The sequence below is a fragment of the Trichomycterus rosablanca genome, chromosome 2 (assembly GCF_030014385.1).
Source record: "Trichomycterus rosablanca isolate fTriRos1 chromosome 2, fTriRos1.hap1, whole genome shotgun sequence".
NCBI lineage: Eukaryota > Metazoa > Chordata > Actinopteri > Siluriformes > Trichomycteridae > Trichomycterus > Trichomycterus rosablanca.
The window spans coordinates 57297022-57314246 of record NC_085989.1 but is presented as its reverse complement, the minus strand read 5'-3'; the positions used below and the strand labels follow the sequence as shown (position 1 = coordinate 57314246).

The window sequence follows — 17225 nt, the reverse complement described above, 5'->3', positions numbered from 1 at the left end:
TTGGGGTTTGATGTTCCTTCATTTTGGGTTCTGATGTTCTCCTTTTGGGGATCTGATGTTCTCCTTCTTGGGGTCTGATGTTCTCCTTTTTGGGGTCTGATGTCCTCCTTTTTGGGGTCTAAAGTCCTTTTTGGGACCTGATGTTCCTTCATTTTGGGTTCTGATGTTCTCCTTTTGGGGATCTGATGTTCTCCTTCTTGGGGTCTGATGGTCTCCTTTTTGGGGTCTAAAGTCCTTTTTGGGATCTGATGTCCTCCTTTTTGGGGTCTGAAGTCCTTTTTGGGATCTGATGTCCTCCTTTTTGGGGTAAGATGTTCCTTCATTTTGGGTTCTGATGTTCTCCTTTTTGGGGTCTAAAGTCCTTTTTGGGGTCTGATGTCCTTCTTTTTGGGGTCTAAAGTCCCTTTTGAGGTCTGATGTCCTCCTTTTTGGGATCTGATGTCCTCCTTTTTGGGGTCTGAAGTCCTTTTTGGGATCTGATGTCCTACTTTTTGGGGTCTGATGTTCTCCTTTTTGGGGTCTGATGTCCTCCTTTTTGGGGTCTAAAGTCCTTTTTGGGGTTTGATGTCCTCCTTTTTGGGATCTGATGTTCCTTCATTTTGGGTTCTGATGTTCTCCTTTTGGGGATCTGATGTTCTCCTTCTTGGGGTCTGATGGTCTCCTTTTTGGGGTCTAAAGTCCTTTTTGGGATCTGATGTCCTCCTTTTTGGGGTCTGAAGTCCTTTTTGGGATCTGATGTCCTCCTTTTTGGGGTAAGATGTTCCTTCATTTTGGGTTCTGATGTTCTCCTTTTTGGGGTCTAAAGTCCTTTTTGGGGTCTGATGTCCTTCTTTTTGGGGTCTGATATCCTCCATTTTGGGGTCTAATGTCCTCCTTTTTGGAGTCTGATTTCCTTCATTTTGGGTTCTGATGTTCTCCTTTTTGAGGTCTAAAGTCCTTTTTGGGGTATGATATCCTCCTTTTTGGGGTATGATGTTCTCCTTTTTGGGACCTGATGTTCCTCCTTTTTGGGGTCTGATGTTCCTCCTTTTTGGGGTCTAATGTCCTCCTTTTTGGGGTCTGATGTCCTCCTTTTTGGGGTCTAATGTCCTCCTTTTTGGGACCTGATGTTCCTCCTTTTTGGTGTCTGATGTTCCTCCTTTTTGGGGTCTGATGTCCTCCTTTTTGGGGTCTGATGTCCTCCTTTTTGGGGTCTAATGTCCTCCTTTTTGGGACCTGATGTTCCTCCTTTTTGGGACCTGATGTTCCTCCTTTTTGGGGTCTGATGTCCTCCTTTTTGGGACCTGATGTTCCTCCTTTTTGGGACCTGATGTCCTCCTTTTTGGGGTCTAATGTCCTCCTTTTTGGGACCTGATGTTCCTCCTTTTTGGTGTCTGATGTTCCTCCTTTTTGGGGTCTAATGTCCTCCTTTTTGGGACCTGATGTTCCTCCTTTTTGGTGTCTGATGTTCCTCCTTTTTGGAGTCTGATTTCCTTCTTTTTGGGGTCTGATGTTCTCCTTTTTGGGGTCTGATGTCTTTCTTTTTAAGTTCTGATGTTCTCCTTTTTAAGGTCTGATGTTCCTCCTTTTTGGGGTCTGATGTCCTCCTTTTTGGGCAGTTCTGTATCTCCAGTCAACTTGACTGCAGGTCTTTGGACTGTGGGAGGCTACACACTACATGTCTTGAGTATGTACTGTGGGAGGAAACCCACACAGAAAGGACTCGGACCGCTCCACCTGGGAATCAAACCCAGGACCTTCATGCTGTGAGGTGACAGTGCTACCCACCGAGCCACCGAGCTAACAAATACATGTTTAAGTATAAATATAGCAGGGTTGGCACAGTGACTAGTGCTGTAGCCTCACTGCTGGGTATTTTTCAGTGCAATGCAGTGCAGTTTGTAGCCTAGTGATTAAGATACTGGACTAGTAATCAAAAGGTCGTTGGATCGAGCCCCTCCACTGCAGGGTTGCCACTGTTGGGCCCTTGAGCGAGGCCCTTAACCCTTAATTGCTTAGACTGTATACAGTCACTGTACTGTAAGTCGCTTTGGATAAAGTGATAAAAATGTAAATATAATAAATAATAAAATAAACTACCAAAATCTAAATTAAAATCCATGCAAATGAAAAATAAATATTAATATAATATAATAAAATATAAATAATATATTCATTGTACACATTACGACGTAATAAGCTAGTATGAGCGTTACCATGGTGACAGTGTAAGATCCGGTTGTGTGGCGGAAGAGAGTCAGACAGGAGGAGGAGGAAAGTGAACAGCTGTTAACGCGTATAAACTCTTATAATACAAATAAATACATAAATGCAACGGTTGTCGGTATATGGATGTGAATAAAGCGGAATCGGTGTATCAGTCCAGCTATACAGAGGAAATATAACCGCGGTAAGATGATTTATATCGCTATATCAGCAGAGTAGGATGAATCTATGCTAAGCTATCGGGTTGTGTCTCATTCACGGTCTCTACGGTAATCTAGTGCACTAGAACTAGTGCGCACAGCCGCGTATAAACAGTACAGGGTAGTGCACCAGGGTAGTGTACACAAATTAATTTGTATTACATCCGCGCTATAGCAGGTTCTGATGAAAAAACCGCTCAGTTTAGATACTGAGAGCTTTTGTTCTGTTCTATATAAGGGTCAAAAGTTAATGGACACCCCCTAGCTTTACAGATTCATGTCTTAATGGTTATAAAGGTTCCTATAAATATGCCGCACTTGTAGGCTGCTTTGAATTCTCACTTCTGTCCAGGTCACCCCAACACACCTGCTGGATGTTAAGTTAAGATAACGCTCATGTCTTCCATGGTGGTTCTAATATACATCCTGGAGGTACTGTGTGTAGGATGCACCTCTAACCAACTAGTATTAGACCAGAGGGTCCTGTAGAAGCAAAGCAGCCCCTTACAATCACACTACCACATGTTTCAGGATGTTCTTATTGTGGAATGCAGTGTTAGCTTTGTACCAGATGTAACAGGACCCACGTCTTTATATATAATATTGTAGTACTCAAAAGTCTTGGGGGGGGGGGGGTCATCTAGATGTACTTTGGAAATTTGAGATGAGCCTGTGGTACCAAGGTACTGGACCAGTAATCAGAAGGTCGCTGGTTCAAGCCCCACCAGTGCCAGGTTGCTGCTGTTGGGCCCTTGAGCAAGGCCCTTAACCCTAAATTGTTTAGATTGCATACTGTCACACTACTGTAAGCTGCTTTGGATAAAAGCGTCTGCTAAATGCTGAACACGTAAATGATGCTGATGATGTTGATATGGAGATTAATGATGTGGTGGATGTTAATGTTATCGATGATGTTAATAATGTTGATGATGTTGGTAAGGTTGATCATGATAATGTGAAGGCTGATGCTGATGCTGCTGATCTTGATGTTACTTGGGAGGCTGATGATGATGCTGATGTGAACGTTAATGTTGACGCAGTGGATGTTAAAGTTGATCATGGTATGTTTTATTTTTTGTATGACTGGGACTTTTTATACGTCTGTGGCTGATTTTACTCTCACGAGTACATAGAATATAAAGAGTTTAAATTTCAGCATGTATATAGGGAAGGTTTTGAGGACTATAAGCTTTGCTCGGCACCACGACATGACACAATATATGATGGAATCAGTACACGTGAAACAGGTGCAATAAATACGATGTTTATTGCTTATTTAATTCTTAAGTATTGTACAATTACCCTCAGCTCTCGCTTTAACCAACAACACGACGTTTGCAAACTCCACCGTACAACCTGACCACAGGTCTGTTATAGAAAATCTCTCCGCTTCCAGGTCACTTATAACGCTGGTTGATCGACTGACCTGAAGTATTTTCGCCCTGTAAGACAAATTCGGAATCCAGAGTTGTAATTATTGCTCTGAAAGTCTGGAGAGGAATCGTGTCCTTGTGTGTGTGGATCGTTACTGCGTTCGTAATGTCGATGCTTGTAACAGCCGTGACTCGACAGTCTGCCTTATTTCTTTGGCAGGTTCGCCCGGTGCGTATTTGGTCCTCCTCTCTTCATCCTCCATCTGTTTTTGTTTATTTCTGTCACCATATCGAGTAAACCTCTTTCATCTGTTAACACCGTCATGCTGACACGTGAGCTGTATCTAATCTTTTAGTGGCGAACGATGTTATTATACGATTTGCTGCCTGTTAAAGCTACAGCCGTTGTATTAATAATAATGACAGTATTTGAATAATCCATCCGGTATGAGGAATCAAAGACGGATACCGAATGTACTCAGCACTAGTGATGATGTAGATGTAGATGTGGAGGTTGTTTATGATGTTGATGTGTGATTCCAGGTCCACAGAGGTCCTGAAGATCAGATGCTGGTATAAGAATCAGTACCACGATGGATTACGAGCTGGAGGAAGATAAACTGTGAGTACACTCGAACGTTTCATTCATACAGAAACCAGTTCCAGTCATTCCAGTAAAAACGTCCTCACTCTAAATATAAACGTTATTACTTATAATCACAAAAATACCCTTCAGTAAGATGTTCTGGTACGAATGTGCTCCCGGGTTTGATTCTAAAAGTCGCTGTGATTGGTTGAGAGTGTTTCACACAGTGAGGATCAGTCATGATGAAGGTGAAGAAAGTAGAAAGATCATGGAACCATAAATCTTCACCAGACAGGAGCAGCACACAATCTCATTTAGCTCTCAGGCTCATGATCAGGAAGCTCAGAAAGAACCAGCAGTCCCGCAAAAAGACTTGCAGGATGACCTGAAAGCAGCGGGAACAACAAGCCACCATCCACTCCTGCTCCTTTCCTACATGCCAAACTCCTCTGCTATCAGGAAAGCACAGAGGTGCTAACACTACCCGTGTTTACGCCAGAAGTGTCATCGTCATCATTATCTGTGGGCATTTGGTTGGCATGGTTTAACTGACGCCTAAGTAGCTACAGAACATATAGAAAAAACAACCTGACCGCAAATCAGACACGTTCCAGCCACGGTGTTTGTTCTTTGTAGTCGCTGTGTCTGTTATTATCTAGGAACCAAAACCAGGGCGGAGCGTTTTACAGTGGTGGAGATAAAGTCCGTCTCTGCTCATTCAGGACTGGATCTTTTCTGGGTGCCTTTTTTATACCCCCGTTCAAGTCTGAAATTGCCCCGTCCCATCTTCCCAGAATCGTGTTATAAAGAAGTCGTAGTTATGGTACTCATGTGTGTGTGTGTGTGTGTTGCAGTGGTATTCCTACAGTTCCTGGAACAGTGACGCTGAAGAAAGATGCTCAGAACCTGATTGGGATCAGTATAGGTGGAGGAGCTCAGTACTGCCCCTGTCTCTACATAGTGCAGGTACAACGCCCCCCCTAACATCACTCATTATTACTTCATTATTACCGAACAGAACTGATGTGTGTGTGTGTGTGTGTGTGTGTGTGTTGTAGGTGTTTGATAACACACCTGCAGCGCTGGATGGAACACTAGCAGCAGGAGACGAGATCACGGGGGTGAACGGAAAAGCCGTGAAGGGAAAAACTAAAGTGGAGGTGGCGAAAATGATCCAGGCTGTACAGGTCAGTGTGTGTATGTACAGGTGTGTGTGTGTGTACAGGTGAGTGTGAGTGTGTGTGTACAGGTGAGTGTGTGTGTGTGTACACAGGTGAGTGTGTGCATACAGGTGTGAGTGTGTGTACAGAGGTGTGTGTGTGAGTGTGTATGGGTGTGTGTGTGAGTGTGTACAGGTCAGTGTGAGTGTGTGTACAGGTCAGTGTGTGTATGTACAGGTGTGTGTGTGTGTACAGGTAAGTGTGTGCATACAGGTGTGAGTGTGTGTACAGAGGTGTGTGTGTACAGGTGTGTACGGGTGTGTGTGTGAGTGTGTACAGGTCAGTGTGAGTGTGTGTACAGGTCAGTGTGTGTATGTACAGGTGTGTGTGTGTACAGGTAAGTGTGTGCATACAGGTGTGAGTGTGTGTACAGAGGTGTGTGTGTACGGGTGTGTGTGTGAGTGTGTATGGGTGTGTGTGTGAGTGTGTACAGGTGTGTGTGTGTGTACAGGTCAGTGTGTGTATGTACAGGTCAGTGTGTGTATGTACAGGTGTGTGTGTGTGTGTACAGGTGTGTACGTGTGTACAGGTGTGTACAGGTAAGTGTGAGTGTGTACGGGTGTGTGTGTGAGTGTGTACAGGTGTGTGTGTGTGTACAGGTCAGTGTGTGTGTACAGGTGTGTGTGTGTGAGTGTGTATGGGTGTGTGTGTGAGTGTGTACAGGTGTGTGTGTGTGTACAGGTCAGTGTGTGTGTACAGGTGTGTGTGTGTGTACGGGTGTGTGTGTGAGTGTGTACGGGTGTGTGTGTGAGTGTGTACAGGTCAGTGTGAGTGTGTGTACAGGTCAGTGTGTGTGTACAGGTAAGTGTGTGTGTACAGGTGTGTACGGGTGTGAGTGTGTACAGGTCAGTGTGTGTGTACAGGTGTGTGTGTGTGTACAGGTGTGTACAGGTGTGTGTGTGAGTGTGTACGGGTGTGTGTGTGTGTGTGTACAGGTGTGTGTGTGAGTGTGTACGGGTGTGTGTGTGAGTGTGTACGGGTGTGTGTGTGAGTGTGTACAGGTCAGTGTGTGTGTACAGGTGTGTACAGGTGTGTGTGTGAGTGTGTACGGGTGTGTGTGTGTGTGTGTGTACAGGTGTGTGTGTGAGTGTGTACGGGTGTGTGTGTGAGTGTGTACGGGTGTGTGTGTGAGTGTGTACAGGTCAGTGTGAGTGTGTGTACAGGTCAGTGTGTGTGTACAGGTGTGTACAGGTGTGTGTGTGAGTGTGTACGGGTGTGTGTGTGAGTGTGTACGGGTGTGTGTGTGTGTGTGTGTACGGGTGTGTGTGAGTGTGTACAGGTCAGTGTGTGTGTACAGGTGTGTGTGTGAGTGTGTACGGGTGTGTGTGTGAGTGTGTACGGTGTGTGTGTGTGTGTGTGTGTACGGGTGTGTGTGAGTGTGTACAGGTCAGTGTGTGTGTACAGGTGTGTACAGGTAAGTGTGAGTGTGTACGGGTGTGTGTGTGAGTGTGTACAGGTCAGTGTGAGTGTGTGTACAGGTCAGTGTGTGTGTACAGGTGTGTACAGGTGTGTGTGTGAGTGTGTACGGGTGTGTGTGTGAGTGTGTACGGGTGTGTGTGTGTGTGTGTGTACGGGTGTGTGTGAGTGTGTACAGGTCAGTGTGTGTGTACAGGTGTGTACAGGTAAGTGTGAGTGTGTACGGGTGTGTGTGTGAGTGTGTACAGGTCAGTGTGAGTGTGTGTACAGGTCAGTGTGTGTGTACAGGTGTGTACAGGTGTGTGTGTGAGTGTGTACGGGTGTGTGTGTGAGTGTGTACGGGTGTGTGTGTGTGTGTGTGTGTACGGGTGTGTGTGAGTGTGTACAGGTCAGTGTGTGTGTACAGGTGTGTACAGGTCAGTGTGAGTGTGTACGGGTGTGTGTGTGAGTGTGTACAGGTCAGTGTGAGTGTGTGTACAGGTCAGTGTGTGTGTACAGGTGTGTACAGGTGTGTGTGTGAGTGTGTACGGGTGTGTGTGTGAGTGTGTACGGGTGTGTGTGTGTGTGTGTGTACGGGTGTGTGTGAGTGTGTACAGGTCAGTGTGTGTGTACAGGTGTGTACAGGTAAGTGTGAGTGTGTACGGGTGTGTGTGTGAGTGTGTACAGGTCAGTGTGAGTGTGTGTACAGGTCAGTGTGTGTGTACAGGTGTGTACAGGTAAGTGTGAGTGTGTACGGGTGTGTGTGTGAGTGTGTACAGGTCAGTGTGAGTGTGTGTACAGGTCAGTGTGTGTGTACAGGTGTGTACAGGTAAGTGTGAGTGTGTACGGGTGTGTGTGTGAGTGTGTACGGGTGTGTGTGAGTGTGTGTACAGGTCAGTGTGTGTGTGTACGGGTGTGTGTGTGAGTGTGTACAGGTCAGTGTGAGTGTGTGTACAGGTCAGTGTGTGTGTACAGGTGTGTGAGTGTGTACAGGTGTGTACAGGTAAGTGTGAGTGTGTACGGGTGTGTGTGTGAGTGTGTACGGGTGTGTGTACAGGTCAGTGTGTGTGTACAGGTGTGTGAGTGTGTACAGGTGTGTACAGGTAAGTGTGAGTGTGTACAGGTCAGTGTGAGTGTGTGTACAGGTCAGTGTGTGTGTACAGGTGTGTGTGTGTGTACAGGTGTGTACAGGTAAGTGTGTGCATACAGGTGTGAGTGTGTGTACAGAGGTGTGTATGTACAGGTGAGTGTGTGTGCAGCTAAGTGTGTGTGTACAGGTGTGTGTGTGTGTACGGGTGTGTGTGTGAGTGTGTACAGGTCAGTGTGTGTGTACAGGTGTGTGTGTGTACAGGTGTGTGTGTGTGTGTGTACGGGTGTGTGTGTGAGTGTGTACGGGTGTGTGTGTGTACGGGTGTGTGTGTGAGTGTGTACAGATCAGGTGTGTGTACAGGTGTGTGTGTGTACAGGTGTGTACGGGTGTGTGTGTGAGTGTGTACGGGTGTGTGTGTGTGAGTGTGTACAGGTGTGTGTGAGTGTGTACAGGTCAGTGTGAGTGTGTGTACAGGTGTGTGTGTGTGTGTACAGGTGTGTACAGGTAAGTGTGTGTGTGTACGGGTGTGTGTGTGAGTGTGTACAGGTCAGTGTGAGTGTGTGTACAGGTCAGTGTGTGTTTACAGGTGTGTGTGTGTGTACAGGTGTGTACAGGTAAGTGTGTGTGTGTACGGGTGTGTGTGTGAGTGTGTACGGGTGTGTGTGTAAGTGTGTACAGGTCAGTGTGAGTGTGTGTACAGGTCAGTGTGTGTTTACAGGTGTGTGTGTGTGTGTACAGGTGTGTACAGGTAAGTGTGTGTGTACAGGTGTGAGTGTGTTTGTACATTTGTGTGTACAGGTGTGTGTGTGTGTATGTACAGGTGTGTGTGTGTGTATGTACAGGTGTGTGTAGGTTTTCTTTTTACAGGTGTGTGTACGTACAGGTGTGTGTGCGTACAGGTAAGTGTGTGTGTACAGGTGTGAGTATGTATCTATAGGTGTGTGTGTACGTACAGGTGTGTACAGGCGTGTTTGTGAGTGTGTTTACGTACACCGGTGAATGTGTGTTTGTACAAGTGTGAACTCGGATCATTCTTAATTCAGTTAAAGCGTATATATTCTAACAATGGTGTGTGTGTGTGTGTGTGTGTGTGTGTGTGTGTGTGTGTGTGTGTGTGTGTGTGTGTTTCAGGGTGAAGCTGTGATCCACTATAATAAACTACAGGCGGATCCTAAACAGGGGAAATCTCTGGATATCGGTAACGTGAAGCTCTTGACTCTGCGGCTCTGATCGTTCAATGTACTAAAGCTGTAGCTCATCCTGCTCCTCACTGCTCTGCTGTACTGCTATACTAACCAAACAGACAGAAACACTTACAGAACTGTGGGCAGCGGTGGCTCGGTGGTTAACGTACTGGACTAGCCATCAGGTGGCTGGTTTAAACTCCCTACCGCCCCCTACGGCTTTTACTGTTGGGCCCCTGAGCGAGGCCCCTGACCCTCAGTGGCTTGCACTGTAATTTGTCAGAGTTCTAAGCCACTTTGGTTCACGTTTTCATGCAGGCGTTTGCATCTCCGGCCTCACGTCTGACTTCAAAGCCTTTGAGTGCCGCTGTGATCCGGGTTGCCAGATACAAGTTACAGAAACTCCACCATAAACAGAATCATGTAGAACATTCAGAACAGGAACCCGGGCTTCATCCTCGCACTGCAGCTGTACAGCTCGCTCGACCGTGGACAGCGTCACATATTTCCCAGCAGCTTGTTATTCACCCTGGTTAAAAGACCACTGTTCCACGTCATTTTAAATCGATGAAAACGTAGACGCTAGTTTTAGACGCTGATCAGACGCCAGTACGGCTTTAAATCCGTCTGAAGCTAGCAGAGATGAGCCGCGGTGTTAGCCTAGCGTTAGCTTTCCGTGCTGTTGTGTACGTGTTTAATGTGTGTGTGTGTGTGTGTGTGTTAGTGCTGAAGAAGGTGAAGCACAGGCTGGTGGAGAACATGAGTTCAGGAACTGCAGATGCGCTGGGGCTCAGCAGAGCTATCCTCTGTAACGGTACGCACACACACACACACACATCAGCTTTAATGAAGATTGCTGAGAGGGTCAAGGGCCTTGCTTGTGCACCTGATTGAACCACTTGAGAAGCTCATCCAGGGCTCTAGAGTGCGACCAATTTGGTCGCACATGCGACCTAATTTCTCAATGGTGCGACTAAATAAAATCTCAGGTCGCACCGGTGCGACCAGGCGTCCGAGGGGAAAAAAAACAACAGATACACATTAGGCCAATATCATGGTCTAAACCAATCAGAGATAGTGAAGGGCGGGACATTATTGTAGCGGTGATATGTGAGCGACATTCAGCTCAGCCAATCAGAATGCAGCACCAGGTTTATACACGTGCGTTCGGATGTTCTGCAGTAAGTTTAGTTTTGTATATGAGACTTGCCGGATGTCCCCAGAATGGAAGTTCGGGTTCTGGAGCTCGGCGGTGTAAACTGTTGTAACGCTCACTTAAGTCCTGACTAAACAGTTAAAGTGACTCTACCCTGTCGTGTGCCTTTATTCCCACACATCCACCACCGCACAGCAAAAGACCCGCAGCATCCCCACCGGACAGCGGCTAGGTGAGCCGACCCTCTACGGTAGCAAGGGGCTAATGCTAGCGGTAAAGTGCCGCGATAGTGAAAGTAAAAACACGACAATATTTTCGTTAAGTAAAATATAAAAATAACTAAAAGACCAAAATATATTACAATACATGTAGTCAAAATACGCAGTGAGTGCACCGCAAGCGATTCTGGGAATCTGTGTAAAAGATCCAGTAAAGCAGTATAATGCACTGCATTTAAGATTACACTAACACTCTAGAGCCCCATACACACACACACACACACACACAAACATATACATATCATTTTAAATATACACACACACATAAATAGATATACACACATACATACACATTTACTCTATTATTATTGTTATAATTTTTATAAGTGTGCTATAATTAGTCTATAATACTATAATTAACTGTATTAACTGTATAATTACTACAGTATATTAACTGTAAAGAGCATGGGAAGACCATGGCCGGCAATAGTATATTTGTGACTGGTTCTAATACATTCCGAATTGAAAGGCTGAAAAAGCCCAATGCATCTATAAAACACATTACATGCCTCGATAAATGCACTGCCCAAGTGTCCCCCTCTCCCCACTGCCCTTCATTGTCAGGCAGCAGCAAACAGATCATCAGACGAGGCCATGTTGACCAGATTGTTAGTTATTTACAAGTCAATATTGCCTGTGTGGACAGTGATTTAAAAAAAAAAAAAGAAAAAAAAAGTGAACCTGTAAAACTGCGGTGTTAAATGCGATGCGGTCGAAAATTTGGGTGCACCTAACTTTTGTGCTGGTGCACCTAAGAAAAAAAGTTAGGTGCACCAGTGCAACCAGTCTCACTTTAGAGGATCAGTGTGAAGGTTCTGCTCTGATCTAGAAGATTCAGGAGATTCACACCTAGAGAATAAATCACAATATGGTCAGAATTATGTGGACACATCTTCCCTGTTCCATCACACAGATGCACTATGTTCCCTGGTATAGAGGAACTCCAGCGTCCTGCACAGAACCCTGCTCTTAATCCTGTTTTGGGATGAATTGGAACTTTGATTGTGAGCCAGGCCTTCTGGTTTAGCAGTACCAGTCTGCAAACAGGGCAGTTAGCTCAGCGGTTAAGACACCGGAATAGTCGGTTCAAGCCTTGCCACTACCAAGTTGCCACCGTCTGGCCCCTGATCAAGGCCCTCGACCCTCAGTTGCTCAGACTGTTTCAGTCATTTGCCTTACTTTTACTTTTTCGACATTTAGCAGATGCTTTTATCCAAAGCGACTTACAGTACCGTGACAGTATACTGTCCAAGCAATTGAGGGTTAAGGGCCTTGCTCAAGGGCCCAACAGTGGCAACCTTGAAGTAGGGTGGCTTGAACCAGCGACCTTTCGATTACTAGTCCGGTACCTTAACCACTAGGCTACAACTGCCTAGTAATAATTGTAAGTCACTTTGGACAAAAGGGCCTTGCTCAAGGGCCCAACAGTGGCTGCGTGGCATAGCCGGGATTCAAATCCACCACCTTCTGATTGATAAACAGCATGGTTACCTTTTGTGCACCTGATTAAAACGCATGAGAAGCTCATTACTGACATGTGTTAGCATGTACTATGTGGTTTGGGATGCAGCACATACGTCTTTTATTCGTCCCGGTACAGTAGAGCTGTTAGTCTAGCAGTACCAGTACCTGAAGACAGGGCAGTAATAGCTCAGCGGCTAAGGTACTGGACCAGTAATCAAAAGGTTGTCGGTTCAAGCCTTGCCACTACCAAGTTGCCATCGTTGGGCCCCTGATCAAGGCCCTTCAATCTCAATTGCTCAAACTGCATCAGTCATAATTGTAAGTTAAATTGTTAAATGCTGCACATGTAAACGTGTGTGTGTGTGTGTGTGTGTGTGTGTGTGTAGACGGACTGGTGAGGAAGCTGGAGGAACTGGAGAAGACTGCTGAGCTGTATAAAGGTAACTCATGACGGACGGACGTCATCAGACCCTCACGTTCCATCACGGACTGATCAGTCCCGCCGCCGAAACACGTTCACCGATGGAGCGAAGGTTCGGACGGTGACTCTCGGACCAGCAGTGACTCCTGCTGGCCGGTCGAGGCCTCGGCCGGAGTCGGGAGGAGTACAGAGAGTGTAGTGTGTTCCTCCCTGCACACGTTATACTGGCTAGGCTGTCTGAACCCTGGTGTAGCTCTCTCTCTCTCTACACGGACGCATTTCCCATCATCCTACACTCACGAGAAGAGGGCATGTCTAAATTAGGATTGGAATCCCTAAAATTCCCCAAAATACAGCGCCCTCTAGAGGCCAGGCAGTATACAGATCTGACCAGCTGTAATGATGTGCTGTTGTTCAAACTGTTTATTGTTAATATAAATGTACCTACTGTATTTTGAATGTGTGTGTTACAGGGTTGATGGAACACTCTAAGCGTTTACTCCGAGCGTTCTTCGAGCTCTCACAGACTCACAGAGGTAAAAAACAATCATCATGGGTATTTATAGTTATTATTAGTGTTATAAGTATTGATACTTTCAGAATAGTTGGGACAGCAGGTAAAACAGAAAGGTGTTTCATTTACATCAGCACAACAAAGAGATGTTTCATCTTTTACCTTCTCAGTTTTATTGATTTTTTGATAAGTATACACTCTTACATTCTAATTTAAAGCTGCTGCACATTCCAAAACATTTAGGACAGGGGAGTGTAAGACTAGGAACTGTGATAAAAACCCCTGGTGTGTGATATCTCAGAGGTGATTATGTCCTGACCAATGTTCCCTCTAATTGCTCACTGCTGACACGGTCTCCGCGCACAAAAAAATCCAACCTGAATTGAGAATAAAATAAACACATAACAATTCATTCTGCACGGAGCCCCTAAGGTGACATCCCCTGAAAAAAAATAACGTGTGGCCACGACTTTAAAAGGTTGAAACAGTTGAATGTTGTTTACTCTGTTTACTTTCTTGACTATCGTGTCAATAAACAGAATGGATGATTAAAGCATTGTGCTTGCTTACTTTCTATTTATTACATCTACAACAGTAGCGAACATTAACGTGTGTGTGTGTGTGTGTGTGTGTGTGTGTGTGTGTGTATAAACATTACTATGACAACCCGCATACATCTGTGTGTGCGTCACTCTAACAGTTCCGTACTGAAACATAAAACCATCACACTTTCCATACATTAACATGTTGTTAGCCGTAGATTGTTTGTTTTGGAGCCTTGATGTAATATGCAGTCTCCCTCCTGGGTGTAACAGATGATCTCACCATATTCAACTGTTTCCCCTAACAACATGTGTTAATGTATGGAACATGTGATGGTTTTATGTTTCAGCTTCACACACTGGACGTCAGTGCCTTATAATAAAAATATTCAGTGTGTTTTCAAAATTGGAGTTTATAGTTGGCTTGGTTTGGTCGGCAGTTCATGTTTTGCCATATTTAAAATTAAATATTTATACTTCCAATAGCGTTAACATTAGAGATGGGACGATCGATCGACTATGAATCGGTATCGGCCGATTTTTAATCAAAATATGCTATCGGCGATCGGCCGATATCTCCTAACTGTAGCCGATCCGATCGTGTGATATATAAAAGATCACGTTAAGTTAACAGCTCAGTGGATCGATCCAGACTTTGAGCTACGAAGCACCAACCATCACATCACCATTCATCAACCATCGTACAGAAACCACAGTGAAAGCTCTTCATGACCTAAAATAACATCATTAACGTTGTGCATCATACATACGATGTAATTTTGCTGATTGTAATGTTTACTTTAAAAAGATAATTCAACCCGGTCACATCTGAGTGGATTCTATCAGCACGTTATATAAACTCCTGGTTCACTTTAGTAAATCGTGAGCGGTTCTTACTTGTGATGTAGATGAGAACAGAAAACGTTACAGAGCCAATCAGAGGCAAAAGTTTATTCATTACCAAATTCGTTAGTTCAGGATCATCTGCTGAACTTTCAGAAAACTTTTAGCTCCTTAGACAGAACGAGTCTGACGGTCGGTTACAGATCTGTGGTAATAGCAGCTTAATGAAGCTTTATAATGAAGCTTTTTAATGTAAGAGAGTCACACAGAATGTTCTGTAGTAGCTGGTGTTTATTTAAAACCACGACATTTAATTAATAACAGTAAACACGGAGAGATAACCGAGAAGAGAAACTTACGCTTCACATAAAATGAATCGACTCATGAATCATTGAATCACTTATAGCGATACTGTGAACAAAGCGTCTCTTCTAAAGGCACAAACACGCGCTGCTCCGGTTTATCTTCACTGTGAGGCTCTTTTTAAGTTTATTTAAACTTACCCCCCCCCACCCCCCCACCCCCCCCGATCGGAATCGGCTATCGGCCGATGTCCATGAAAGGAGATCGGAGATCGGAATCGGTGCCAAAAACCCCGATCGGTCCATCTCTAGTTAACATACTACACAGGTCATGAACAAGATTTTTGTAATTTTTTATTGTAAGTGGGCTAAAGCACTTAATGAAAAGTATTCTAACAGAAATGTAAACGCTGAAATTTGATTCTTTTAATAAACCATGTAACTTGGATAGATGCGATGCTGGCGTGACCACAGTGCACACATCTGATGTTGCTCACAGTGGTCCAAGGGACCGCTCAGGCAGTTTGTGTGTTTGCTCAGACACATGAAAAATTTGAGGGAACATTGGTCCTGACTGGGTGTAAAAGAAGCATTAATGAAGGTCTTGGTCGTGTATGTGCAGAGATTCTGATTCTGATTCACTACTCTGCTGTAGTGAAATGTTTCTCACACAGATGCAAGAAACAAAGAGGTTTCACCATCTACCGTCCATAACATTATCAATAGACTGAGAGTGCTGGGTTTCTGAAAACATCTTATAGACTGAGAGTACTGAGTTACTTTTCTCCCTCTCTGTCTCTCTCTCTCTCTCTCTCTCTGTCTCTCTCTCTCTCTTTTAGATTTCGGAGATGTGTTCTCGGTGATCGGGGTTCGGGAACCACAAGCTGCAGCCAGCGAGGCCTTCGTGAAATTTGCTGAAGCTCATCGTAACATCGAGAAACACGGAATCCACCTCCTGAAAACCCTCAAACCTGTGAGAGAGCACACCTTCACCTGATCACCTATACATGTTACAGTTCAGTGGGTACAGGGGTACTGAGGTGGGTGCTGAGGTACTGAGGTGGGTACTGAGGTACTGGGGTGGGTACCGTGGTACTGAGGTGGGTACAGAGGTACTGGGGTGTGTACAGGGGTACTGAGGTGGGTATTGAGGTGGGTACAGGGGTACTGAGGTGGGTATTGAGGTGGGTACAGGGGTACTGAGGTGGGTACCGTGGTACTGAGGTGGGTACAGAGGTACTGGGGTGTGTACAGGGGTACTGAGGTGGGTATTGAGGTGGGTACAGGGGTACTGAGGTGGGTACTGAGGTGGGTACAGGGGTACTGAGGTGGGTGCTGAGGTACTGAGGTGGGTACTGAGGTACTGGGGTGGGTACCGTGGTACTGAGGTGGGTACAGAGGTACTGGGGTGTGTACAGGGGTACTGAGGTGGGTATTGAGGTGGGTACAGGGGTACTGAGGTGGGTACTGAGGTGGGTACAGGGGTACTGAGGTGTGTGAACTGTGTGTGTGTGTGTTCCCAGATGCTGCACGATTTAAACACGTACCTTCACAAAGCCATTCCAGACACCAGACTGACCATCCGAAAATATCTGGACGTCAAGTTCGAATACTTGGTGACTATCTAAATGATATTATTTTTTTATATAATATTATAAACATATTGTAAGCGCATAGTGCAGGGCTCAGTAACGAGAGGAATGGGGATGAAGACGGTGTGTGGATGAAGCTCTTGACTCTCTCTCTCTCTCTCTCTCTCTCTCTGTACAGTCGTACTGTCTGAAGGTGAAGGAGATGGACGATGAAGAGTACAGCTGCATCGTAAGTCCGTCATTCGACCTAGAAGCTTCTCACAAGACTTTGAAATGTGTCTGTGTATGGGAATTTGTGCCCTTTCTGCTAATAAATGACAGCATTTGTATGCACTTATGCTGTGACTTATACTTCAGATGAAAGCACATGGTGTGTAAATATAAAACAACATTAAACATAAAACAGCCTCCTAGGGCCAGATCTGTAACGTGGCCACACTTTAAACTTACTATTGTCCAATTAGTGTACTGCTGATGCTATGGGATACATGTGTGTGTGTGTGTAGGCGCTGGGTGAACCTCTGTACCGCGTCAGTACAGGGAACTACGAGTATCGTCTGATTCTGCGCTGTCGCCAGGAAGCTCGAGCTCGATTCGCCAAAATGCGCAAAGATGTTCTGGAGAAGATCGAACTGCTGGATCAGAAACACGGTAAAGATCCCTCATACACACACACGAGTAATCGTTATACACCCGCTCAGCTTTTATCTGTGTCTTATTATTATTATAAACATATTTATTTATAATCACAAACACACAGATGTTTAGTAAATGTGATGATGTTAAACCACAGGATAATCACATTAGTACTTTGTACTGACGAGGTGGTTGGTGGGAATATTTATAGACGAGAGATCTTC

At 45.2% G+C, this 17225-nt stretch overlaps 1 protein-coding gene across 1 annotated transcript in view; it reads left to right on the top strand.

The window, feature by feature from the left end:
- Positions 1-2233: 2233 nt before the first annotated feature.
- Positions 2234-17225, top strand: part of pick1 (protein interacting with prkca 1) — a 17070-nt gene continuing 2078 nt past the window's right edge. The window contains exons 1-12 of the mRNA XM_062990939.1: positions 2234-2389; positions 4322-4400; positions 5219-5330; positions 5423-5551; positions 9201-9267; positions 9978-10067; positions 12538-12591; positions 13046-13108; positions 15613-15746; positions 16297-16389; positions 16544-16594; positions 16872-17016. Of these exons, the coding sequence (XP_062847009.1) occupies positions 4372-4400; positions 5219-5330; positions 5423-5551; positions 9201-9267; positions 9978-10067; positions 12538-12591; positions 13046-13108; positions 15613-15746; positions 16297-16389; positions 16544-16594; positions 16872-17016 (967 nt within the window). The 5' untranslated portion in view covers positions 2234-2389; positions 4322-4371. The remainder of the gene's footprint in view (positions 2390-4321; positions 4401-5218; positions 5331-5422; positions 5552-9200; positions 9268-9977; positions 10068-12537; positions 12592-13045; positions 13109-15612; positions 15747-16296; positions 16390-16543; positions 16595-16871; positions 17017-17225) is intronic.